The sequence below is a fragment of the Ictalurus punctatus genome, chromosome 16 (assembly GCF_001660625.3).
Source record: "Ictalurus punctatus breed USDA103 chromosome 16, Coco_2.0, whole genome shotgun sequence".
NCBI classification, from domain to species: Eukaryota; Metazoa; Chordata; class Actinopteri; order Siluriformes; family Ictaluridae; genus Ictalurus; species Ictalurus punctatus.
In genome coordinates, this window is record NC_030431.2 from 19503533 (window position 1) to 19531411 (window position 27879).

The 27879-nt window shown below is 37.8% G+C and overlaps 2 protein-coding genes and 3 non-coding genes across 6 annotated transcripts; 3 read left to right on the plus strand and 2 right to left on the minus strand.

The window, feature by feature from the left end:
• Nucleotides 1–4348: 4348 nt before the first annotated feature.
• Nucleotides 4349–7867, minus strand: lyrm7 (LYR motif containing 7). Its single transcript, XM_017488330.3, has 5 exons — nt 7733–7867; nt 6999–7071; nt 5675–5745; nt 5418–5499; nt 4349–5318 (listed from the first exon to the last, which is right to left on the minus strand). Exons 1-5 carry the CDS (start codon nt 7748–7750, stop codon nt 5248–5250), a joined length of 315 nt encoding a protein of 104 aa, XP_017343819.1. The 5' UTR covers nt 7751–7867; the 3' UTR covers nt 4349–5247.
• A 2005-nt stretch (nt 7868–9872) lies between these two features.
• On the plus strand, nt 9873–9944 carry trnam-cau (transfer RNA methionine (anticodon CAU)). Its single transcript has one exon. It is a non-coding gene; the product is annotated as a tRNA-Met (tRNA).
• Nucleotides 9945–10855: 911 nt separating this feature from the next.
• trnam-cau (transfer RNA methionine (anticodon CAU)) lies at nt 10856–10927 on the plus strand. The gene has a single exon. It is a non-coding gene; the product is annotated as a tRNA-Met (tRNA).
• A 1286-nt stretch (nt 10928–12213) lies between these two features.
• Nucleotides 12214–23940, minus strand: mat2al (methionine adenosyltransferase II, alpha-like). 2 transcript variants are annotated; one of them, XM_017488278.1, is made up of 9 exons: nt 23721–23940; nt 23285–23362; nt 15450–15572; nt 14570–14682; nt 14112–14255; nt 13813–14031; nt 13451–13633; nt 12886–13019; nt 12214–12762 (listed from the first exon to the last, which is right to left on the minus strand). In XM_017488278.1, the coding sequence occupies exons 1-9, from the start codon at nt 23794–23796 to the stop codon at nt 12660–12662; spliced, it is 1173 nt and encodes a 390-aa protein (XP_017343767.1). In that variant the 5' UTR covers nt 23797–23940; the 3' UTR covers nt 12214–12659. The 2 variants fall into 2 exon arrangements, with proteins under 2 accessions (XP_017343767.1, XP_017343768.1); XM_017488279.1 differs by lacking the exon at nt 12214–12762 and having other exon boundaries at nt 12882–13019.
• Nucleotides 16834–16905, plus strand: trnam-cau (transfer RNA methionine (anticodon CAU)). Its single transcript has one exon. It is a non-coding gene; the product is annotated as a tRNA-Met (tRNA).
• Nucleotides 23941–27879: the final 3939 nt, after the last annotated feature.

Here is a 27879-nt window from a genome sequence, read left to right on the forward strand (position 1 = left end):
GTTAAGACAAAGTGTGAAATTAGCGCCCCCTACAGATGAATCATTAACGGTGCAAGCACGAGAGCGAAATGGTGTCTCTAAGCACTATTCGGGTGGGACTAGTTTTCCAGGTGGACGTTGTTTCAGAGGAATTCGTGTTTCACAGACGTACTTCGCGATTTTAATCCCTTCCGAATGTGCCAAGTCTGTGTTTTTCCTCACACAACCTCTGTAAAAAAAAAATTCCAGAGCGAATTACCTCGTGTTTCTCGGCTCACTCAGTGATCCTCTGGGAAATCTAATCCCGTAGGGAATAATGTCTGTGATTGACGATAATAATTTTTCCACAAAATATTATATTATAATAATATAAACAATTATTATATGGACATTATTGTGTCACATAAAACCCAATCTAAAACCCAGTCTTAGCAACTACTGCAAAATGCTGTAAAAAAAAAAAAAAAAAAAAAGAAGAAGAAGAAGAAAAAGAGTAACTCCTACAGTTAAAAGGTTATTGAACTTGAATTATTTACGAAATTGTGTCTCTGATAGGAACAGTGGAATATAATATAATGTGAATCATAACATTTGTTCATTGGTTGATTTTCATTTCTATTTGTTTACAGAAAAAATGTGGCAATAAAAAACACTTGCTTTTTTTCCATTTTTTCTTTTCTTTTTTACATTTTGCTGTAGTTGCTAAGACTAACCCTGGGTTTTATGTTGCACAACTGTTTATATAATAATAATAATTGCTTATGTGTAATCACATTTAAAAATGTATGTCATTAATAACTATTAATAAAAAATATATGCTAATAATGTATTCATATTGTATCGTAATACTGCAATAAGTTAGATATCCTATAAACGTGTAGGGGGTGTGGGGGTAGGGGGTGTGGCCTGAATATAAAAACAAAACGGTCCTTTACTGACTTTCTTATTCTATAGCGCTGCTGATCTGCGTTTCTGAGAGATTAGATTCAGAGGGATTTTTACAGGAGAATTTTTAAAAATATATATTCAGTTGCACTTGGTTCTCGTTTCACTCCAGAATAAGACAATACACATTTTGTCTTTTCTGTGTGTTTATTGTTTGAGAAATAGAAGAGAGACTCTCGGATGTACTCTGAATCTCGGATGACCGCGAGCCAGTCCAAAACGTGTGAGTGACGTCACTGTCAAATACAAACACGCCCCATAATTATACTCCCACCCCCAACACTGATTGGCAGGTTTCTGTGCAAGGCATGGGAAATACGAATGCAAAAGGATTCGCCATTCTGTTTGAATACTGGCAGGCTCCATAATGTGGAAATTAAATAGCAAACAGGGTAATTGCTATTGCTGTTTCAATATAATAGGGTCATGACGCGTAACATAACGCGAAAATGCAATTGCAAATAAATTTTGCGTTTCCACTTTAAATTTGGCAGACACTGTAGGTTAGTCTAAATGAAAATACAAACGGCAATACACGATTTTCATTTGATATATGTAACAATTTATGCGTCCACTAATAAGAAATGCAATTGCAAATACAGTTTGCAATTACTTTTGAATATTGTCCGCAAAATACCAAGTATGTATTGCAGCAGCCTGGAGATCTCCAAATGGAAGGTATTTACCTCCAAGTGGGAGGAACTTACCTCAAAGTGGGAGGTACTTACGCCTCAAGTGGGCGGGATTTCAGAAATGGGCGGGATTTCAGAAATGGGCGGAATTTAGGCGAAAATCCAGTGATGGCAAGTATGGAAATCACCAATCAGGTCAAGTGCAAGGGTGTGCGGTTATAAATGATGGCAAAAACACGGATTAAAAACTAAATAATAAAACTTTTTCTTGTAGATTTAATTCGATTTCTTACTGCTTTGGCGTTATTGCATGCATGTCCAATGCCATTCTATTTGAAGATTGAAGTTTATATTGTCTAATTGTCTAATATTAAATATCAATTTCAAAATTCAACAGTATCAAGATGGAAACAAACTTAAAGCGAGATATAACTGCACTCAATGAGGTGAATGTGTAACAACATTAGAACCAACCATTTTTTTTATTGCTCAATGACTTTCTTTTTATATGAACAATTCCTTCACAACAAAATATGTACAAATTACTCAGGAATAAAAACTAAATTCTACATATATTTACAGTCCATAGTGATAAAAGGTGAATGCCCTGGAGCTAGCATTATGTCCTTACCAGCGTAACCTGGGGCATACACAGAAAGCACATTATAAAACGGATTTAAAAAAGTAATTTAACAACTAAAATACACTTCCTTTTGTTGATTCTACGTAATCTGGGAATTCAGTGTGGCAATATTAAAAATGTAAAAACTGCAAGTTTACCCATTTAACTCTGTCAAGCCGCTGTTTTGCCTCTGGGGGAAAAAACCCAAACAGTTTAATGAACGTGACAGACACTACGGTAAACAATCAAAGTCTTCTGGAGGTTTGTTCAGCCCACTTGGAGCTAAAATCCCACCCAATTGGAGCTGACCCTCCAGATAGAAGCACCCACCATTTTAGTGAGAGTGCATAATTGACATACCCAGAATAAAATGCACACTAATAAATCCTTCTGCCTACACACATAAACAAGATATCATTTGAAAACATCAGATTCAAAATTACCCAATAAATACTATATAAGTGTATTTATGTTTTGGCTATTTTTGACGACACTGAAATGCAAGTATATATTCTTAAATGATCCATTTAATTCTTTCAGTATTATACCCACCCCCTACCAAAAAAATAGATTTAAAAAATTAAATAATCTGGGTCTTCCCATGAGTATGCGAATGCTATTGCTGTGACTTTGATATAATTCATTTATTTTAAAAGAATATATTGTTTAAAATGAGAATTTTATGGATTTAGCTTTAAAGAAGTATTTGTGGCAGTGGCCAAATCACCAAACACCTCACATTTCACAAAAGTGCATACGCGTTTAAGCGAGTTCGCAAAAAAGTGTGTGAACGGCTTAAAAACGTAAATACGGGCTCTTTTCTTCTTGTCCGTGATGAGCGGGTGTCAGGAACGGAAAGTTGTGCAGCGCCACCTTGTGTACCGGGGTATTTCTGCGTTTCAATAAGCGCCATCTACTGTCAGGGAGTGAATTTGCACTTAGATTCAGCTCGTCAAATGAAGTTGGTTAAACGGTCTTAGTCAGTAACACACTATGCCAAAATTGAAAGAAATTCCAGAAATTATGAAGAAGGTCAGTCAGTGAAGGGTTACAAAGCTATTTCAAAGGCTCTGGGACTCCGAAGAACCACAGTGAGAGCTATTATCTCCAAATGTAAAAAACAGTAGTGAACCTGTGGCTGATCTTCCAAAATTCCTCCAAAAGCACAGCAACGACTCATCCAGCAAGTCACAACAAGGACAACATCAAAGGACCTACAGGCCTCTCTTGCATCAATAAAGGTCACTGCTCATGACTCTGGGCAAAAACAGAATCCATGGAAGAGTGGCGAGACGAAAACCACTGCTAACCCAGAAGAACATTAAGGCTTGTCCGAATTTTGCCAAAAGACACCTTGATGATCCTCAAACATTTTGGGAGAATGTTCTGTGGATTGATGAATCGAAAGTGGAAGACAGCGGCCCCGTTACATCTGGTGTTAACCAAACACAGAATTCCACAAAGAGAACATTATACCTACAGTCAAGCATGGCGGTGGAAATGTGATGGTGTGCTTTGCTTCTTCAGGGCCTGGGCAACTTGCAATAACTGAGGGAAACATGAATTCTGCTCTCTACTAGAAAATGTCTGGTCTTCAGTCCGTAAATTGAAACTCAAGCGCAAATGGATTATTCAGCAAGACAATGATCCAAAGCATAGTCCACCTCTGAATGGCTCAGAAAAGCTAAATTAAAGTTTTTGAAATGGCCTAGTCAAAGTCCTGACTTGAACCAATTAAGATGCTGTGGCAGGGCCTTAAAAAGGCAGTTCATGCTCAAAAACACAGTGTGGCTGAACTAAAGCAGTTCTGCAAAGAAGAGTGGGCCAAAATTCCACTACAGTGAAAGACTGATCAGTTATTGGCAGCATTTGGTTGCAGTTATTGCTGCTAAAAATGGCACAACCAGATTTTAAGTTTAAGGGAGCAATTAGTTTTTCATGTGGGTGATAGGTGTTGGATAACTTTTTTTTCTTCAATAAAAATAAATAAAAACTGTATTTTTTGTTAACTCAGGTTGCCTTTGTTTTTATACAACTATTTAGTATAAGATCTACACAAAATCAGAAGAAATCAAGATGGGGTCAAATACTTTTTCACAGCACTGTATATACATTTTCAAACTTTTGGTGAATCTCAAGTTAGATTTTCAGGCTAACTCACAAGCACTGCTTTCTGAAACAGACCATTCCAGTTTTATTCAGCATACATACAGAATACGAGGACATTGTTTCAGACATGAGCACTGCTGGTTTTGGAAAATCTATTTTACACCAGGCATAAATTTCACAAAGATAAACACAACACTTAAAACTTACAAGAACAGAAAACAAAAATATTTACAAATAGATATTAATCAGCCAGTTTGGGAGGTACACTGTCACTATATTTTCACACATTCTGTTAAATAAAAATTGTACTCCAAAAATAAAATGCTATTTGTCTCAGATGTTTGCTAACAGATTGTATTTATTCAGAAGGATAAATTATCATTTGGTGTGATATTAGATAAATCACTGTATGTAAATTCATACTGTTAAATAACGAAAAATTCATCTTAATTCGGTCTGTCAAAGATCATAGAAATCTCAAATTTCCACATTACACACAAGCTTTGAGTTGAAAAAAGAATCCTTCTACAGTCTTTCACAGAAATGGGTTTGCATATTGAATGGTAAGGAGATACCCAGTCTAGGATATAATATAGCATATTTTGTAAATGTTTTCCTACATTTAAAAAGCGTCAAAAGAGGAAATGTAGTTAACACCTCATTTTAGGTTAAAACTAAGTCACACATAGAGGCATGAAAAACAGAGCACAATTTAAAGCAATTGTTTGAGAGCAATTTCAGAGGAGGATTTAGTTATGAAAATGATTTTTAATATTACCACAATTTAAAATAAACTTTTATCATTTCCAAAAAATTTTAAACTACAGATGCTTGTTCTTCAGGATCCATGGATGTTGTCCTCTGTGTTCTGAGAGGCATATTATTAGGCATGTGATTAAATGATTTATGGAGAAAATTATTAGTCCAGCAAAGAAGAAGGGATCTGTAAATCCATGCGTGTTACGCTTTTTTTCTTGGTGTGTCACTGTAAGGTACGTTTTCTAAAAAAAGACTCTCCCGAGGTCGCAGAACTGCACAAAATAAAAAAAGACAGCTGGTTTATAAGATGTACAGTTCACAAATATCATATCACTATTGCTTAACCACAGTATTCTGCATACAGACATTACCAATCTTATTTTCTCCAACATGCTCCGCTTGTAGGACATTTTCCCGCAGGATTGTCTCAACAGATCTGCTCATCTTAATCATCTGCAGAAAAAGATGAGAGTCATAACTATGCCAAAATTGACATGAAAATATTCTTACAACTGAAGTGAAACTACACGTACGACAAATATCTAAAATTAAGAAGATAATCAATAATTATGCAAATAAATGATTCAGAGTCCATAAAGGCTGGACAAATAAACGGCATGTGCCATACCTGCTGTATATTTTCTTCTGATGTTTCATTTTTGTTTTTCTTAAATTCTTCATTGATCTTTAATCTGGCAGCTGTGGTTTGAAAAAGAAAACTACTGAAAAATACAGTAACTTCATTTCCCTTGCTAAGTAGCTATTTTATTATTACTACTAATACTACACAGTAATGCTTCAGTTTATTCTACCTATACTGGCAGTTACTAATTATTCCCCACACTCGTACCCAAGTAAGTAATTAATTCATTATTTAAAGATAATGAGTGTGGTTTTGACATAAGGCTCTGGCAAAATGGAAAACAATTTTTTTATATACGGTATCAGCTACAGTAATTATATACTGTATATCAGCTAGACAAACAAAGGCTGTACTCGAATGAAATACGGACTCAAACAGTATTTATAAATAGCAAGTCATGTAATGTACTATTAAATTGGCCATTCTTCCATCATCAATTTGCCTTTGAGCAAAAACATACTTGCAAGTTACAACCCTAGTTCCAAAAAACTTGGGATGCTGTGTAAATTGTAAATAAATGTAAATAAATATACAAATCTCATAAACTCATTTGTTACTCACAATGGAACATAGAAAATATATCAAATGATTAAACTGAGGAAATGTACCATTTAAAGAAAAATATACAGTAATTTTGAAGTTGAAGGCTGCAAAACATCTTAAAAAAAAAAAAAAAAAAAAAGTTTAGACGGGGAAACAAAAGGCTGGAAAAGTAAGTGTTACTAAAAAGAAACAGCTGGAGGAACATTTTGCAACTAATTAGGTTAATTGGCAACAAGTCAGCAACATGATTGGGTACAAAAAATAAAAAACAGTATCTTGGAGAGGCAGAGTATCTCAGATGTAAAGATGGGATGGAATCTGGATGGAAGAAAATGCTGGTCTAAAACCTGTATATACTGATGGTGATTGATGGTTTCCTTTCCAGATGTGCAAGCTGCCCATACATTTATTTACATTTTACACAGTGTCCCAACTTTTTTGGAATTGGGGTTGTAGATGAAACAAAAACAGTACTGATTAAAAGTTTTATTCTTAATTTGATCTAGATCGTTCCATCGTGCCAAAATTGAAAAAGACAAAATTTCATAGATCACAGCAATTAAGTAATGACGATGTGAGACCATTTGTGTCTTCTCCACCAGTATTGCAAAATCATGAAAACACACACTGAACTTAACATCAGCCAACATGCTGGAATGACGGATTGGAATCAACAAAGAGCAGGCAAGGAGGATGGTCTAAGGGCTTAAAGTGTTATTTATGACAAAAAGGATAAAAACTAGTGTGCTATTTAAATTTTATCTACCTGTCAAAGCCCGGTCATCATCTTTAAACACAGTCATCCGTGTTCGATGTAGAGCTTTAAACGTTCGAAGCACCTGGAAAAAAATAAATACATATACAGTTTTAAATAAATAATTTTATACGTGTTGCTAGCTACTAATATGACTTTTGCATAAGAAATGTCATTTTTGCATCTAGGGAGCAGCATCATAACTGTTATGTCTTTATGTGTGTGACATTTGGGATACAGGTTGTTCATTTACCTGATTACATTACAGCAACATCTCAACCATTCATGTCTAAAAAGTGTTTTTACTGTCAGTGTCTGAATCTGATCCTTGTCACAAGCATTTTAAAGCCCAGTGTACCCAGTGTAACTGTGCAAATGACAAATAAACGACTCTTGACACTAGACAGGCCATCATTCTGTCCATTCAGTGTGTGCATACACATGTAATTAATAGAAACGTGAGTACTAAACTAACGTATCCAGTTCCCTGACGTATATCTCCCTTCATTATGTATTAAAAACATATTATAATGTAATATGCATGCTGTTAATTTGCATTTTGCTTTAAAAAAAAAAAAAAACATCAGAAATGGTAAAAACAAGAGATACAGTCTCGAGCGTTTCCTTTTGAACACCGAACAGAGAAACTGACAAAGCGTTCATCTACATCAGGCACAATGCATTAAAACATTTAAACTATAACGATGTGATAAGTTAGATAATTTTTTAAAGACAGTGTCCCTAACCTTCAAGCGTGTCCCCATCTTTCCTCTACAAAATTCTTCCTCGGGAGTGAAAAGCACGTTACTCGTTGACCATTTCAAGGCAGCAGCGCCACCTGTTGTATCGAAGTATGGGAGCGTTCCTCTTCTTCATCATCTTCTTTTTGCTTTAATGGCGGTTGGCAAACCAACTAAAGGTGCATTACCGCCACCTACTGGACTGGAATGTAGGAAGTAGCTTGGCAGAAAAAATAAAATTAAATGAAAAAATGGAATAATAATAATTAGGGATGCACCGAAATGAATATTCTTGGCCGAAGCCGAAACCGAATATAATGAAAAACTTGGCCGAAAGCCGAAGGCCGAATACCGAACACGGTTTTTTTTCATTTATTTTGCCTTTTTTTCACCATTGCATAAATTAAATAGTCAAAATGTGCTTTTAACTATTTTGTCTTGCTTTTCAAAGAAAAAAATCAATTACAAAACTACAATTTCAAAATATTTATTTAACACTGAAATTGTTTTTTCATTCCAGAAGGCACAGGCTGCCAACAAGGCACAATATAACTTTAAATAAATAAACGAGTAAAATAAAAATATTTTGATGTGGTCATCTTTGGGCCCCCCTTGAATAGCCTATGTTAGGCCTATAACTGACTGCTGAAAGAATGGAACACTCTGTAGCCTACAACAAAAAAGTGCATTAAAAAGTGCATTGACAAGAGTGCAAAAAATGGTTTTATCGGTTCTATACGGCTGATTATATTGGGGATATATAAAACTCGCGTCCCTGTACACCTTGCAGAGTATTATAGTAGATACTGGATTTGTCTGCCTGCCCTTAAATAAATACGTCTTTAACTGCTTCCATACTCTACTCCCTTACGTCTCGTGACGTGACAGACACAAAACAAACGCACAGTAAACATCCGAAGAGCACGTAGTTGTGCGCGCCCCTTCATCGAGGTCGTGACATTCGTGCATCTCACTGTGGTTGCTAGGCTATCTGGTTGCGTCATCAAACACGTCATTGTTCGGTCAAATTTATTTGGCCTTTTCACTTATTCGGCCGAACATCGAAAATGCTCTTTTTTTTGCTATTTTTGGTTGAATAATTTCGGTTGCCGAACATTCGGTGCATCCCTTCTACTACTACTACTACTACTACTACTACTACTACTACTACTAATAATAATAATAATAATAATAATAAATAAATAAATAAATAAATAAATAAATAAATAAATAAAAGAAAATTAATAGATAAATACCTATATAATAGATATTCCTACTAGACTACTAAAGTCTCTCACTTATCCCAGTATTTTTCAGATAGTTTATTAGGGGGGTATTGGAGCATTAATGACTGCTTGGTATTATGAAGAAAGGGCTGGACTACTTCTCATTTCTGTTTTTTTCTCTCTCATCCGAATAAAAATGTTTTGGGTATTTTTTTAAAAATAAAAATGCATATAAAACAATAACCCAGAACAAAAATCAGTAGCAGATTTATATTTATGCCTGCGCATCGCTGCGCTATTCCATTGATTTATAGGGTACAGAAATGGAAGCTATCCTTCAGTGTGAGTGAGAGAAAGGGACCTAATGGATAAGGCACTAACCTCCTAAGACAGGGATTGTGGGTTCAAGTCCTGAAACATGTCCACTCTTATGCATCTATGAAACAATTGTTAACTATTCCATTGATTTATAGGGTACATAAATGGGAGTTATCCTTCAGTGTGAATGAGTGAAAGGGTTTGTGCAAAGCTTTTTGAATTTAGTGCTTGCATGTGGTTAGAAGATGGGCGCAGTAGAATGCCTGCAACACAAGATGGCCAAAACTTCATTGACTGAGAGCGCAAATAAGTATGACTCATGCTTCAGAATGAATGAAAGTAATGTTTTCTTTTGATTTTACTGTTTGCATGTGGTCCATCAAGTGGCATAGCCGACAGATCCTGGATTCGTGAGACCTCTCTGCTTCATGCTCCAACTGAAAGATTACAAAGAAGCCAATGGGTTACAGTGATGATGAGTATTAATAGTATTGATACTAGTTGTTTGAGGTTGGTAGCACAGCTGCAGGGGTCTACTGGATAATGCACAGGCCTTCAACACCAGGGAATGTGGGTTCATGTTCAACTGTAAAGAGCAGTTGAGCAGAGTGGCGCAGCGGAAGCGTGCTGGGCCCATAACCCAGAGGTCGATGGATCGAAACCATCCTCTGCTAAGAATAGATTTCTTATGAATAAAACACAAAAATGGCCAATGTTATCTTGATATAAATCAGAAATAAATTTAAGTAGTCATTCAAATGAGTCTCTTTTGAATTCTTCTTATGAATAAAACACAAAAATGGCCAATGTTATCTTGATATAAATCAGAAATAAATTTAAGTAGTCATTCACCATGGATGAGAGAAAAAACATGTCCAATTCTTCTTGAATGTAGAGCATGGAGTAGCAGACAGATGCTGGCTTTATAACCCAGAGGTTAAGACCTGTCCGAATCAGGCCCCCAACAGAAAGATGGACACCATGTTTCTATTGAAGATGAGTATTAGTGCTATCAAAGCTACTCATTTGAAGTCAAGCCCTTGATCCCCTTTGCCTAATGGATGAGGCACTGGCCTCCTAAGTCAGTGAGTGTGGGTTTGAGTCCCATCTGGGGTGATAGGTCAGTAGAGCTTAAGGTTGGAAGTTTGCTGCAGCATGAATCCCTTTCCACAATATAAATGGGAGTTATCCTTCAGTGTGAATGTGTTAAAGGGTTTATGCAAAGGCTTTTGAATTTAGTGCTTGCATGTGGTAATGGATGGCCAATACTTCATTGACAAAGACTGCAAATCAGTATGACTCATGCGTCAGAATGAATGGGAGTGATGTTTTCTTTTGATTTTGCTGTTTGCATGTGGTCCATCAAGTGGCATAGCCGACAGATCCTGGATTCGTGAGACCTCTCTGCTTCATGCTCCAACTGAAAGATTACAAAGAAGCCAATGGGTTACAGTGACGATGAGTATTAATAGTATTGATACTAGTTGTTTGAGGTTGGTAGCACAGCTGCAGGGGTTTACTGGAAATTGCACAGGCCTTCAACACCAGGGAATATGGGTTCATGTTCAGCTGTGAGTGGCAGATGAGCAGAGTGGCGCAGCGGAAGCGTGCTGGGCCCATAACCCAGAGGTCGATGGATCGAAACCATCCTCTGCTAAGAATAGATTTCTTATGAATAAAACACAAAAATGGCCAATGTTATCTTGATATAAATCAGAAATAAATTTAAGTAGTCATTCACCATGGATGAGAGAAAAGACATGTCCAATTCTTCTCGAATGTAGAGCATGGAGTAGCAGACAGATGCTGGCTTTATAACCCAGAGGTTAAGACCTGTCCGAATCAGGCCCCCAACAGAAAGATGGACACCATGTTTCTATTGAAGATGAGTATTAGTGCTATCAAAGCTACTCATTTGAAGCCAAGGCCTTGGTCCCCTTTGCCTAATGGATGAGTCACTGGCCTCCTAAGTCAGTGATTGTGGGTTTGAGTCCCATCTGGGGTGATAGGTCAGCAGAGCTTAAGGTTGGAAGTTTGCTGCAGCATGAATCCTTTTCCACAATATAAATGGGAGTTATCCTTCAGTGTGAATGTGTTAAAGGGTTTATGCAAAGGCTTAATAAACCCTCAAAGTGGCCAATAATATCTTGATTTAAATCATATATAAATATAAGTAGTCATTGACGATGGATAAGAGAAAAGACATATCCATATATTTTTTAATGTAGCGCATGCATTCTATTACCAGAGTGATGCAGCAGAAGCATGCTCGTCCCATAACCCAGAGGTTGATGTACCTAAACCATCCTCTGTTAAGACCTGCTTGCTCCATGCCTCTAACACAAAGATGGCCACTATTTCATTGATTGAGAGCACAGATAAGTATGAGTCATGCTTCAGAGAAGGTAGTAGGTGCGCTGCATGCTAGTGTTGCTTGTAGCTACAGTGCTGTCTGCTTAATTGATGAGTTTGGCTCACCACATAACATCGCTCCTCAGAAAGGGACCCGAGTGACTATAGAAGTGGCTATAGAACAGAAAGCACCAATAAAAGTTGGTGAAGCAGAGGAGCCAAAGCAGGTCCTTGATAGTCCAGGGCATTGGCCAGTTAATCATCAGCCATCATCACTGGTTTGGAGGTTTTCTGCATATCCAGAAGGAAAGCATTGATTACAAGCACTGACTGTAAAAACGGATTGTGCAGCACTTCATGCATCTACAAAAATAATGGATTTTCTTATTTAGAATGCATTTCAACATCAGACAAGAAGCCGTGATGTAATCCAGTCTTTTTTTCAATCTTTGGTGGCATTCAGTGCTGTAGTGTGGAAGTGAAAGAAAAGCTCATGAAAACACTGGAACTCTTAAAGGGTAATGTAAAACCTGAGTTAAGTTACATGACACAAAACAGCAAAGTGTTTATCAATTACACAGAAAACTGTAATTCAATTTTCAAAACAAATTTATTTATTTTTTAGGAAACACAGAATATAAAATATTTGTTTTCTTAAAAATCTGGTTCTTTTTGAATATGCATGGTTTTAGTTTTATTTCTTATTTGGATTTGTTTGTAGACATCACTATATTAAGTAAAAAAAAAGTATCTAAAATAATTCTGTGCCATTTCAGTATATTGTATGATTACATACTGTATGAGTAGTACATAATTTACATTAGATTCAAGCAATACAGCAAGCAGTTTAATCTGTCATCTGGTTTAACAATCTCTCTTTTTACTCCAAAATTAGCTTGACAACAGCTGTGAATTAAGAAACAATCATCAAAATGGATGTGAAATGTAGAGAAAGAAGGTTCCCTTCCTCAGTGTAAACCATTTCAATTGAAAACAGCAAGCCACAAGGAATTATTTTCTTGGTTATAACTAAAACACTAAAACACCATTTTTTTTGGCTTCTCCCAGGGAAATTCCTCTCTTCCAAAATGTCCAAAGCTGGCAGTTTTCTGAAAAATTGGTTTCTTCAGACCAAGCTGTCTGTAAAAGAATGAGGAATGATGAGAACATAATAATAACATCAGTACAGAAAACCATCCGTATGAGAATGTTACCTTGTACCATTTTAAAGTCTGCACTTAATTTTGTCTTATTTCTACTTACTTGACAATTACCCCTGGTCTCAAGTCAAAATTCTTCTGAACAATTTCCAGAAGCTCATCTTCATCTCTGATGGATGTCCCATAATGGAAAATTGAGATTGATAAAGGATGGCTTATACCAATGGCATATGAGATCTATAAACAAAAATAATTTGTGTTCAGAGCTGCTGTCATAAAATAATTTTTTAACCAAATGAAAAACAAATTTTCATTACCTCTCCTTACTTATTAATGACTAGTAAGTAAACTAGCATCTGATGAGCTACTTTATACTGGCTAGTAGACCAGTGAGAACTTGTTTTCCAAATGAAGACTTTAAATACTGTCCTTTTTTTAATTGAAGAAACTGCTGTTACTTTTTGGACATTATGAATATAAGGTATCAAATATTTTATACCCTTTCTTTCAATTATTTTATATACTTGCTTTCACACACCTATTTTAATGTTTACTTAATAATGCCTATCTTAAAACCCAACCACATACATTATCTGTCAGAAACTGCTTTTTGTAAAATTTAAGCAGAATCAGCGTCAGACAAACTAGAGCATAGTGGCCTTCCTTACCTGTACCAGTACCCTCCTGCATAGCTTGGCTTTTACAAGTGATTTGGCCACCCAGCGGGCAGCATAAGCTCCAGAACGATCCACTTTGCTGCAATCCTTCCCAGAGAAGGCGCCACCACCATGACCACCCCAGCCACCATATGTGTCGACAATGATCTTTCTGCCTGTAAGACCTGCATCTCCCTGATTATTAAATCAAATTATCAGACACAAGAATGTCAGGTCATATGAGCACATCATATATCAAACTTCTTAAGCAGCTATGTAACTCAATTGAGATTCTTACTACAAACTCATATATCTCAAGAAGCTTACACTGAAAGCTTAAAACTGAAGTTCTAGCAATGAAAAATTTTACTCACCTGTGGGCCACCCATTAGAAATTTTCCACTTGGCAGTAGGTGATAAATAGTTCTTTCATCCATGTAATTGGCTGGAATAACTGCTTTGACCACTTTTTCCATCAGATTCTGTCGGATTTCAGCTAATGTAATTTCGGGTTTATGCTGCACTGAGATGACTACTGTGTGAACTCGAATTGGCTCCATGGCTCCGTTGTTATCACGGTATTCCACTGTAACCTGTCATGATCACATCACATTATTTTAAATCCACTGATGTTTTTCTACTATAATGTAAAGTCTTCTTCCATTCATTTCACCTGTGATTTACAGTCGGGTAGTATCCAGGGACACTCTCCATTCTGTGACAGCTCTTTCATCTTATAATTGAGATTATGAGCCAAGAGGATGGTCAACGGCATGCATTCCTCTGTCTCATCAGTTGCATAGCCAAACATTAAACCCTGTAATAATAATAATAATAATAATAATAATAATAAAGACCAATTTGATAAAATATTTGTTTAAAAAAAATTATAATAATTTAAAAAAAACAAATAATAATTTAAAAGATATGAGAACTCAGCAATACTAAAAGGGGAATTAATTATATAAGCAAACACTAATAACTGAAAGCTATAAACTGGTATTTTGTCTATGTGAATGAGTGAATTTGATCTGTATGATTTCTGATGATGATAGTATGATGATGTACACTTGAAATACACATAAAAACCATGTAAAATTGTAAACTCTAATTGCATAGAGTAAATCTAACCTGATCACCAGCACCAATGTCCTCCTCATCACGACCTTCAAACACACAGTCACTAATCTCAGCACATTGTTGCTCCAAGGCCACAAGCACATTGCAGGTCTTGTAGTCAAAACCTAGTGAGAGAGTAATCAGCGTGCTTGTTTCTGTGCCATCAATTATTTCATATCACTTTGTCCATTTCAGTAACCACTTTATCCTGGTCAGTGTCAGAGTGAATCGTGGGAATACCGGACGTGAGGTGGGAATATACCCAAAGTGGGATTCCAGTCCATCACAGAGCACCACGCGCACACATTCATACCTTCATTCACACCTAGGGACATTTTAGTGTTATCTATTCTATTTACTGTCATGTTCTTGGGTGCAAGGTTATCATTAAAACTATGACTAAAACTAAAAATATCAGTGAAAAAAAACATGTTTTTGAAATAAAAATAAAATAAATAAACAAATAAAAATAAAAATGTCAATTTCCAAATAAATGAAAACTAAACTGCAACTACAACATCCACCTGCAATACAAACAAAAACTAAACAGAATTCCATTTCTAAATAGAATAACATTATTGGTGTTCAAAATTGATTGTTAGTTTGTAGTAATAAATCAGACAAAAATGGCCCCTCTCCATTGGACAAGTTGGAATCGCCCAACTATTGCCTTGCAACACACCGCTTGATTACTGCCATAACAGGTAGCTTTGAAGATGAAGAGAAGCACTGCCCAGCAGATTATTTTGCATTGCTGGTCAGAGACGGACAGTTAAAAAATGTAAACGTTCTCAGAAGGAGGTAGGATAATATGGTGTAATATAGCTAACAACACTCCAAATATATTGTAGCTAGCTAGCTATAATAAGTTTGTCAAAAAAAATTATCTTACCTTTGGATGAGTCATCATATCCAATATTCTTCACAGTGTCTCGGACCACTTTCTGAAGATCAACTACTGCCTTTGAAGTCACTTCTCCACAGAGCAGGATCATACCCGTCTTAGCCACACATTCTGTTTTGAAAAAACGTTAAATTGTTTCCCCTTATTTGAAGCACACTTGAGCAATAGCAATTGAAACACACAGAAATAATAATCTTTGACTGAAGCCTAATCATAATATCCTAATATTGCATACTGTACAAATAGGGTGTCCCAAAAGTCTCCATACATAGGGACAATTAACACTTTTTAGCAAAATGTAACTTTATTTACAAAACATCCTCTACATCAGGGGTCTCAAACTCAAATTGCCCTTGGGCCACTTTTGGTACTGTCATCTCATAGGTGGGCATTAAAGTACTCCAAGAAAGTGCAATATTCTCAAAATGTACTTTTTAAAGTTACAATTACCAACATATTTTATTAAACAAATTTAGTAGTCATAAACATAACCATAGCAATAACTTGGTAACAATTTCAAAATAAATGTAATAGTTCACATACCCACACACACACAAATTTTTGTTTTGTTTTAATTCTTGCCAGGCACCTGACAGTCCTTCTTCTCACACAATTGAGATACATTTGACCTGATGGGAGGTTGTAGTTGAAACCCTAAGTACAGCTTCAAGATGGGCATCAGTAATCCTGGACCTGTACGTGCATTTATTAAAGTTCATTGTTGAGAAAAGTTTTTCACACAGATATATGTGATTGGTAATGGATAAGGCATTAGCCTCTTAAGACAGTGGTTGTGGGTTCAAGTCCCATTTGGGGTGATAGGTTAGCAGAGAATAATGTTGGAAGTTTGCTACAGCATGAAGCCCTTTCCAAAACATGGACTCCTTTACACATCTATGAAACAATTGGTGACTCTTCTACTGATTTATAAGGGCACATAAATGGGAGTAATCCTTCAGTGTGAAAGGGTTTGTACAAAGGCTTTTGAATTTAGTGCTTGCATGTGGTTAGAAGACGGGCGCAGTAGAATGCCTGCAACACAAAGATGGCCAATACTTCATTGACAAAGAGTCCAAATAAGTATGACTCATGCTTCAGAATGAATGCGAGTAATGTTTTCTTTTGATTTTACTGTTTGCATGTGATCCATCAAGTGGCATAGCCGACAGATCCTGGATTCGTGAGACCTGTCTGCTTCATGCTCCAACTGAAAGATTACAAAGAAGCCAATGGGTTACAGTGACGATGAGTATTAATAGTATTGATACTAGTTGTTTGAGGTCGGTAGCACATCTGCAGGTGTCTACTGGATAATGCACAGACCTCCAACACCAGGGAATGTGGGTTCATGTTCAACTGTAAAAGGCAGTTGAGCAGAGTGGCGCAGCGGAAGCGTGCTGGGCCCATAACCCAGAGGTCGATGGATCGAAACCATCCTCTGCTAAGAATAGATTTCATATGAATAAAACACAAAAATGGCCAATGTTATCTTGATATAAATCAGAAATAAATTTAAGTAGTCATTCACCATGGATGAGAGAAAAGACATATCCAATTCTTCTCGAATGTAGAGCATGGAGTAGCAGACAGATGCTGGCTTTATAAGCCAGAGTTTAAGACCTGTCCGAATCAGGCCCCCAACAGAAAGATGGACACCATGTTTCTATTGAAGATGAGTATTAGTGCTATCAAAGCTACTCATTTGAAGTCAAGGCCTTGGTCCCCTTTGCCTAATGGATGAGGCACTGGCCTCCTAAGTCAGTGATTGTGGGTTTGAGTCTCATCTGGGGGTGATAGGTCAGCAGAGCTTAAGGTTGGAAGTTTGCTGCAGCATGAATCCCTTTCCACAATATAAATGGGAGTTATCCTTCAGTGTGAATGTGTTAAAGGGTTTATGCAAAGGCTTTTGAATTTAGTGCTTGCATGTGGTAATGGATGGCCAATACTTCATTGACAAAGACTGCAAATCAGTATGACTCATGCGTCAGAATGAATGAAAGTAATGTTTTCTTTTGATTTTGCTGTTTGCATGTGGTCCATCAAGTGGCATAGCCGACAGATCCTGAATTCGTGAGAGCTCTCTGCTTCATGCGCCAACTGAAAGATTACAAAGAAGCCAATGGGTTACAGTGACGATGAGTATTAATAGTATTGATACTAGTTGTTTGAGGTTGGTAGCACAGCTGCAGGGGTCTACTGGATAATGCACAGGCCTTCAACACCAGGGAATGTGGGTTCATGGTCAAGTGTGAATGGCAGTTGAGCAGAGTGGCGCAGCAGAAGCGTGCTGGGCCCATAACCCAGAGGTCGATGGATCGAAACCATCCTCTGCTAAGAGTAGCTTTCTTATGAATAAAACACAAAAATGGCCAATGTTATCTTGATATAAATCAGAAATAAATTTAAGTAGTCATTCGCCATGGATGAGAGAAAAAACATGTCCAATTCTTCTTGAATGTAGAGCATGGAGTAGCAGACAGATGCTGGCTTTATAAGCCAGAGGTTAAGACCTGTCCGAATCAGGCCCCCAACAGAAAGATGGACAAGATGCCTGTTGTTTCTATTGAAGATGAGTATTAGCACTATCAAAGCTACTCTTTTGAGGTCAAGGCCTTGGTCCCCGTTGCCTAATGGATGAGGCACTGGCCTCTTAAGCCAGTGATTGTGTGTCATCGTGAATGAGAGCATGGCTTTGTCCAAAGGCTTTTGAATTTAGTGCTTGCATGTGGTTAGAAGACGGGCGTAGTAGAATGCCTGCAACATAAAGATGGCCAATAGTTCATTGACTGAGAGCGCAAATAAGTATGACTCATGCTTCAGAATGAATGAGAGTAATGTTTTCTTTTGATTTTACTGTTTGCATGTGGTCCATCAAGTGGCATAGCCGACAGATCCTGGATTCGTGAGACCTGTCTGCTTCATGCTCCAACTGAAAGATTACAAAGAAGCCAATGGGTTACAGTGACGATGAGTATTAATAGTATTGATACTAGTTGTTTGAGGTTGGTAGCACAGCTGCAGGGGTCTATTGGATAATGTACAGGCCTCCTACACCAGGGAATGTGGGTTCATGTTCAACTATAAGCTGCAGTTTAGCAGAGTGGTGCAGCGGAAGCGTGCTGGGCCCATAACCCAGAGGTTGATGGATCAAAACCATCCTCTGCTAAGAATAGATTTCTTATGAATAATACACAAAAATGGTCAATGTTATCTTGATTTAAATCAGAAATAAATTTAAGTAGTCATTCACCATGGATGAGAGAAAAGACATGTCCAAGTGTTCTTGAATGTAGAGCATGGAGTAGCAGACAGATGCTGGCTTTATAACCCAGAGGTTAAGACCTGTCCGAATCAGGCCCCCAATAGAAAGATGGACAAGATGCCTGTTGTTTCTAATGAAGATGAGTATTAGTGCTATCAAAGCTACTCATTTGAGGTCAAGGTCTTGGTCCCCATTGCCTAATGGATGAGGCACTGGCCTCTTAAGCCAGTGATTGTGCGTCACCATGAATGAGAGCATGGCTTTGTCCAAAGGCTTTTGAATTTAGTGCTTGCATGTGGTTAGAAGACGGGCATAGTAGAATGCCTGCAACACAAAGATGGCCAATAGTTCATTGACTGAGAGCGCAAATAAGTATGACTCATGCTTCAGAATGAATGAGAGTAATGTTTTCTTTTGATTTTACTGTTTGCATGTGGTCCATCAAGTGGCATAGCCCAAAGATCCTGGATTCGTGAGACCTCGCTGTTTCATGCTCCAACTGAAAGATTACCAAGAAACCAATTTGTTACAGTGATGATGAGTATTAATGGTATTGATGCTAGTTGCTTATGGCTTGCATCAGAGTCCCAGTGGCCTAATGGATAAGGCACTGGCTTCCTAAGCAAGGGATTGTGGGTGCAAATCCCATCTGGGGTGATAGGTCAGCAGAGTTCAAGGTTGGAAGTGTGCTGCATCATGAAGCCCTTTCCAAAACAGAAATGGGAGTTATCTGTCAGTGTTAAAGGGTTTGTGCAAAGACTTTTGAATTTAGTACAGCTTCAAGATGGGCATCAGTAATCATGGACCTGTACTTGCATTTATTAAAGTTCATTGTTGAGAAAAGTTTTTCACACAGATATGTGCTTCCAAAAAGGCACATTAACCAACTGAACATTTTTAACAGTTCTGGGAAGGATGGAGGTAAGTCTCTCAGAAATTGTCCAATGAGATCTGCTTTTCCCTGCACCTCCCTGAATTTAGTTTTTAGTTCACTGTTACACTGCAAATCAATAAGTTCCATTTGCAACACACTTGGGACACTCTCCACATCAACTGAGAAGGGCTCTGCAAACAGCTGGAAAGTGTCACGCTGTGCCTTGAAATCAGCAAAGCGCTCATCAAATTCCTGCAGTAGGTTGTCAATTGCAGATGTATATTTATCACCACTGAATCATGTGCCCTCCTCCACAAGAGATCTGCATGATGGGAAATGGCTAAGGTGTTTTGCAGAAAGCTGACATTTCCACAATCTCAGTTTTATGGAGAAGGCTTTCACGTTTTCATAAGCTGCAGTGATGAGCTGATCAGGGCCCTGGAGCTTCAGGTTATGGATGTTTAGCTCATCTGTTATGTCCACTAGGAAGGCAAGAGCCAGCGCACTTCAGTAAAGTAAAGTACATCACCATATGCTGACTCAATTTCTTGCAAAAAGGCCCTGAACTGGCGGTGCTGCAAACACCTGGATCTGATGTAATTAATACATTTCAGGACAACAGACATGACATGTTCATATTTCAGGCACTTGTTGCACAGTACCTGTTGGTGTATAATGCAGTGCAAAACAACTGCTGGACCTGCTTTTCCTTTTCTAATTTTCTTTGTACCAGCCCAACCTGTCCGTTTTTTCTGCCTGTCATAGATGGGGCTCCGTCAGTTTTAATGCCCACCAGTCGGCTCCATGGTAAACGAGCACACTCAAACGCGTCACACGGCTCCTGAAAAATATCTTTGGATGTGGTGCGGCTGTGCATTGGACACAAACTTAGCAACGCTTCTGTCACTTTGAACTTCTCATTAATACCCCTTATGAAAATTGCGAGCTGAGTATTGTCAGTTTTATCTGTGCTTTCATCAAACGCCACAGAGCATGCAATGAAAGCTTTAACTTTATCACGCAACTGATCATAAATGTCACTTGATAACTTGCTGATCTGCTCCGCCACCGACAACAAAAAATACTTTGCTGAGATATAAATCCTCCCTGTAGCTGCGTGGCTCGTGTTGTCCTCTCATCTCCCATACTTCTTGTACTGCTCTCCGTGTTTAGTCCAATAATGACGCTTGATATTATATTCCTTTAAAACTGCAACTTTTTCGTTGCATATCAGGCAGGTAGCATTTCTATTAAACTCCAGAAAAAATACTGGGTAGTCCATCTTTCTTGAAAGAGTCTGTGTTTATCATCCACCTTACGTTTTGATTTTTACAGCGACATCTTTGTTCTTGCACCTTGCGTGCATTTTGGCCAACTTTGACCTTTGCCATAACAGACAAAATGCATTTTAACAAAACAGAATTGTGTTTTTATTTGAATTATTTCAAAAGGATAGCCTGAATTGGCATGAAACCGCTATAATATATCATTAGATTTGGCGGGCCAGATTATATATATATATATATATATATATATATATATATGTATATATATATATTACATCCCATCACGGGCCGGACTGAGGGGGAAGGCAAGCCTGAAGTGGCCTGTGGGCCGGGAGATTGAGACCCCTGACATGATGGAGTCATCTTTCCCATCTTTAGCTTCCAGTTTGGCAACAGTGTCATGTGTGATGTGCTTGCCATGTTCCTGTTAAAGTCCATCGCAGCCTTGCTACAACTTCCTGATACAGCTATGAGAACGATTTCAAAACATTCTTCTTTTGTCAAAGACATTCTTAAAGGCTATCCGAAAAAATATTTAATATAAAGTAAAATAATAAAAAAAAGATATTTTGCTGTAATATTACATATGCATATAATATAAACTAAAAAGTGTTCATTTTCCTTACAGTATGTTTGGAGACTTTTGGAATATCCTGTACATATACATCAATCAGCCATAACATTAAAACCACCTGCCTAATATTGTATAGATCCCCCTTGTTCCACCAAAACAGCTCTGACCCATCGAGGCATGGACTCCACAAGACTGCTGAAGGTGTGCTGTGGTATCCGGCATCAAGATGTTAGCAGCAGATCCTTTAAGTCCTGTATGTTATGAGGTGGGGCCTGTATGGATCGGACTTGTTTGTCCAGCACATCCCACAAATGCATGATCGGATTGAGCTCTGGGGAATTTGGAGGCCATATTGACACCTTGAACACCTTATCATGTTCTTCAAACCATTCCTGAACAATTTTTGCAGTGTGGCAGAGCGCATTATCCTGCTGAAAGAGGCCACTGCCATTTTTTATGAGAAAGGCCAATGGAGAATGGCCAGCCTGGTATGAGCTAACAGAAAGGCTTCAACAACTCAAATAACCACTCTGTATAATTGTGGTGAACAGAAAAGTATCTAAGATTGCACAACAAGTCAAACCTCTAGGCAGATGGGCTACAACAGCAGAAGAACATATAGGGTTCCACTTCTGTCAGTCAAGAAAGCTGAGACTGTTTTAGACACAGGCTCATCAAGACTGGAAAAATGTAGCCTCGTCTGATGAATATCGATTTCTTCTGAAGCACACAGATGTTAAGGTTAGAATTTGGCACCAGCAGCATACAGCATAACCCAACCTGCCTTGTGTCAACATTCCAGGCTGGTGGATGTGGTGTAATGCTGTGGGGAATGTTTTCTTGGCACACTTTAGGTCCCTTCATACCAATCAATCATCGCTTGAATGCCACAGCCTGTTTGAGTATTGTTGCTGACCATGTGCATCGCTTCATGGGCACAATTTACGCATCTTCTAATGGATACTTCCAGCATGATAATGCACCATGTCACAAGGCAAAAATCATCTCAACCTGTTTTCATTCGGATGACAATGAGTTCAATATTGTTCAGTGGCCTTCCCAGTCACCGGTTCTGAATCCAATAGAACACCTTCAGGATGTGGTAGAACAGGAGATTTGCAGAAGGAAAGTGCATATGCATCATCTCAGCATGGACTGGAATCTCAAAGGAACGTTTCCAACATCTTATGGAATCCACGCCATGAAATAACTGAGACTGTTTTGAGAGCAAATGGAGGCCCTACCCAGTATTAGTATGTCATTTCTAATATAGTGCTCAGCGAGTATATATATACATACAGTACTGTGCAAAATTCTTAGACACCCTATTTTTTTTGTACAAACTTTGTTATAGATTTTTATTTGATGACTTCTACATCATTGACTCCAAACATCATGATTTCCAAACATTAGTTTCCAGCACAAAATGAAATGTTTGGGGGAAAAAAAGAAAAAAGTTTCTATGTCAGTAAACAAATCAGCATGTTATGTAAGAGACCACTTTTCAGAAAAAAACATAATGAAAGCTATTGGCTTTTGCTGTAAAAATAAGAAGCATGTGCGAAAGTCAAAGTCTCCAGAAGAACTGTGGCTGGTTCTACAAGATGCTCAGTAAAACTCATATCACCAGCTAATTTCTTTATAAAACTGCACGAATTCTACCTAAGACTACTACTAATTTATTTATAATTAAAACATTTAATTTCATTAAGTTTGAAGGCATCTTTGCTGTACAGCATTGCTCTGCATGTGCCTAAGACTGCACAGTACTGTAGTATAATTAGAAAACTCATGTTGACGGAATGGAAGAATATTCAAAGTTCATACCACATGCAACTCTGGAGTCAGGGTCTTGGGAAAGATAGGCGTCCAAAACAGCATCACTTATTTGATCACACATTTTATCTGTGGGTGAAACAGATGACACCTTTCTCAGTATGACGGCTTCTTTTATTAGTGTTATATAACCGAGGGCTAACTATTAATCTGAGGGCTAAGGCAAGTGATTTCGTAATAATTATGGCAAAGTTTATTAGTTCAAAAGGATGATGTGTCTGGACATGTCCGGACATGCGGATGGGTAAATATGGGTTTTATTAGAACTTCTATAATTTCAAGAAAGACTGCAGTTAATAAATTCATCATTAGTGATTAACTTACTATATAGTCAGGAAGTGACGCTTTGATTATTCTTGTACCTTACAACAGCCTGTATAGCTGATTCAATTTCTGCTTTATCCAAATGACAAAAACAAAATCTTACCAGAGTGACCTACACCGACAGATTCCGATGTAAAGAGGAATGTTTTTCCTGGTTTGCTGTACCCGGTATTATTCATTATGAATGTAGTGGACACCACAAATCAGCTTCCAGTGTTTCTTAGCTGCAAGAAAACAAGTAATAGCACTATCACTGAACAGACAGTCGCAAGTACCCCAGCGTGCAGAGTGGACGATGGGGCTGGGCGACACGTGTCGCCCCGCCCACCTCACCGTTTAATGGTGTATGACAGAGGTTCTCAACCTTTTGCAACTAAAGCCCCCCAAGCCTTCCCTATCATGTGGCACCCCTCTCCCCATATTGGAGGAGACCAGGTATAATGATTATCTATTCTATATAAAATCTATCTATCTATCGATCGATCTATCCCTAATCTATAATCTGTTTTGATAGATAGATAGATAGATTTTTTTTTTGCTTTTGTGTTTGTTTGTTTTTTTAACTTTTTAATTACTTTTCATAACTTATGATTTTTAAAATAACTTTTATAAAAGTATATAACGGACAGGTATGGAACATGAATGATATAAAATGTTTCTGAACACTATACTTTGAACAAGAGAACTAGGCTGTAATAACATGTACTATTTAACATGTTGCATTACATTCGTCTTGCGTTCTAAAAAAACATTCGCATGTGAATGATGTAAATTGGGATGAAGGGCGCATTTCGTTATCCATGATATTGTTAAATCTCCGGCTCTCAGACTCTCACTGAACAGAGCAGACGCAGAGAGAGGTGTGAGTGCAGCGGGAAAACGTTGGCAGTTCGCAACACTGGTCTGCACTGACAGCTAGATAAAAGAAAGGCTAAGATCCGCCTCTCCCCAGCAAAAAGGAAATACAGAGGGAGAGAAAACACGTTTTTCATTTACGCTCATTCTATTTGAAAAGCAACAAAATACCCCGAGTGCCCAAATTATGTTTTCTCTGTTTTTTTTTCTTGAAAAAATTCGCGCCCCACTTCAGATCTCTCCGCGCCCCCCTGGTTGAGAACCAGTGGTTTATGATAAAGCTGAGTTTATGCCCCGCCCCATCGTCCAGACTGCACTCTGGGGTTACTCGAAAGTCGTGACTCTGGTCGCTCTGGTGGGCGTGGTTTATTCTGATTTGAGATACCGAAACCGTCCGTGAATTTTGGATAATAAAAAAAAAATAATAATAAAATAAAACCTACATATAAAACTCCAAAGGCTTCTTTGGTTTTTCCTTAGGCGAAATAAAAGGTGCTATAAAACACCCTATCATTGAAAATTTTATTCAGTCGATCGTTAAATATGACAAAAACAAATTTGTGATTTTTACACTAAACATCTAACTACCGGAATTGCTCAGTCGATTTAAGTTCTGTACTAAATTATATGGCTAAAAACCAAAGTGTATTTTATTTATTTTACTTTATTTGGTTACATGTAGTATTATTTTGCAAGTGCTAGCAAAACTAGAAGAAAAAAATAGAAAGAAGTAATGTTCACCTGAACCGATTGCATACTGTGGGGCGTGGTTTTGGCATCGATTTGCATATGCATTCACAGAATTTTAAACTGATTTAATTTTGAGAGGTGTGAATGGGTTGTTTTCAATACTTAGTGTATTATGTTGCCTTTAAGCGCCTACCGCTATTATATTATGAAGCTTTTTTTGGTTCACCCACTTTGTGTTTCTCAGTCAGGTGTAGTTAAGTAGCTATGTGAAGTTGGAGAATGCACGGTGGCTTAGTGGTTAGCTCCAAAGTTGGGGGTCGCGTACCACTATGGCCCTCTGCGTGTGTGGAGTTTACATGTAGATTCTGTGCTGTGGGGTTTTCTCCAGGTGCTCTGGTTTACTCCCACAATCTAAAGACATGCATGGTAATCTAATGTCCCTACAGTCCCCCTTGTTAGCAACTGCCTTTTTCAATACATGTAAAAGCTTAACAAAACCACAAGTGAAGTATTACTGATGTATTTGATGTCGTAGATTAGATCTTATTTCAGGCATTTAACCAAAAACCCATTTTAAAAAACTGTACTTGTGATTTTGTTTAAGCTTTTACGTGTCTTGAAAAAAGCAGTTGCTAACAAATGACTAAATGGGACCATAGAGGTTGAGACCGGTCTCAGACGTCACAGCTATCCATCTTCTATACCACTTATCCTACCCCAGGGATCATTAGGCACAAGGTGGGGTACACCCTGTACAGGGTGCCAACCATTGCAACCACTAAGCCACCTTGCACCTACTGCTAGTTAAATTTACTTACATTTTTATACAGAATAATCCTTTGTGCAATGTAAACTTTACTTTAAAATGCATAGTTATATTTACTGCAATTTTTGTGTGGAAATTGTTTCAGTGATACAATGCAGTGTTTCCTCAGAGGGGGTTTCAAGTTGGTTCAATTAATAATCTCATTGGTCAGGCTTGTGGTGGCTCTTGAGCTTATGCCAGGAACACTGAGTGTGAGGCGGGAAGGGAGGACGGTTTATCTCATAGCACCATGCACACCCTTATTCACACCCTTATTCACACCCTTATTCACACCTAGTAGCAATTAAGCATAGACAGTCCACCTACTGGCATATTTTGGGAAATGGGATGAAGCCAAGGAACATAGAGGAAACCCATGCTAACATGAAGAGGACATGCAAAACTCCACACAGACCGGGGAGCAATGAGGCGGCAATGTTACCCACTACCATTGTATCGCTTCATCATAAAGTCTATATTCCAGGACTGTTATTTACAGTATGATCATACTGAACATCCTTTTAACACAGTAATGTTGCCTTTATAAAAGAGTGAACATTTCTAACCCTAGATATTTAAGATGGCTTTCATAATAGCACTGACTACATTTTGTTGCCTTGTCATTAAATGTTGTGTAACATCCTACATTCAAGAGTGAAGAGAGATTTGGTCATGTACAGTATAGTGCTCTTCACTAATATTGGCACCCTTGGAAAATATGAAAAATGAAAAAATGTCTTTACTGTTGAACTTTTTGATATTTTGTTTTAAAAAATCACAAAAATGCTCTACTCTCATGGATATCAAACATTTGCAAGCACAACACAGGTTTATGAAAAATATCTTTGTTAAATATAGGTGTGCCACATTTATTGGCACCCCTATGAATTCATATGAGAAAAGTATATTTGAAGTATATTTCCATTGATATTTTTTTAGTACATCTGGGTGACTAGGAACAGGAAATTGTTCAACCATGACTATCCTGTTTCACAGGGGTATAAATATGAGGTAACACATAGGCCAAATTCCCTTAGTCACTCATAACAATGGGTAAGATCAAGGAATATAGCTGTGATGTGTGGCAAAAGGTTGTTGAGCTTCACAAAATGGGAAGTGGTTATAAGAAAATAGCACAAGCATTGAAAATGCCCATTTCAACCATCAGGGCAATAAATAAGAAGTTCCAGTCAACTGGAAATGTTATGAATCAGCCTGGAAGAGGACGTGTGTCTGTATTGTCTCAACACACTGCAAAGAGGATGGTTCAAGTGGCCAAAAAAACTCCAAGTATCACAGTTGGAGAATTGCAGAAATTATTTGTATCTTGGGGTCAGAAAGTCTCCAAAACTATAATCCAACGTCACCTACATCACCACAATTTGTTTGGAAGGGTTTCAAGAAAAAAGGCTCTACTCTCATCTAAAAACAAACTAAAGCGTCTTCAATTTGCCAGACACTACTGGAACTTCAAATGGGATCGGGTTCTATGGTCAGATGAAACCAAAATAGAGCTTTTTGGCAATAAACACCAGAGGTGGTTTTGGCACACACAGAGAGGTAGACATATGGAAAAGTACCTCATGCCCACGGTTAAATATGGTGGTGGCTCTTTAACGTTTTGGGGCTGTTTTTCTACTATTTTGTTAGGATACATGGCATCATGGACTCTATAAAATATCAACAGATATTAAATTAAAACCTGACTGCTTCTGCTAGAAAGCTTCAAATGGGCCGTGGTTGGATCTTCCAGCAAAATCAAGGTCCTGCCATGGCCATCCCAGTCCCCTGACATGAAACCCATAGCAAACCTATAGGGTGAACTGAAGAGGAGAATCCACCAGCATGGACCTCAAAATTTGAAGGATTCTGTATGGAGGAATGGTCTCAGATCCCTTGCCATGTATTTTCC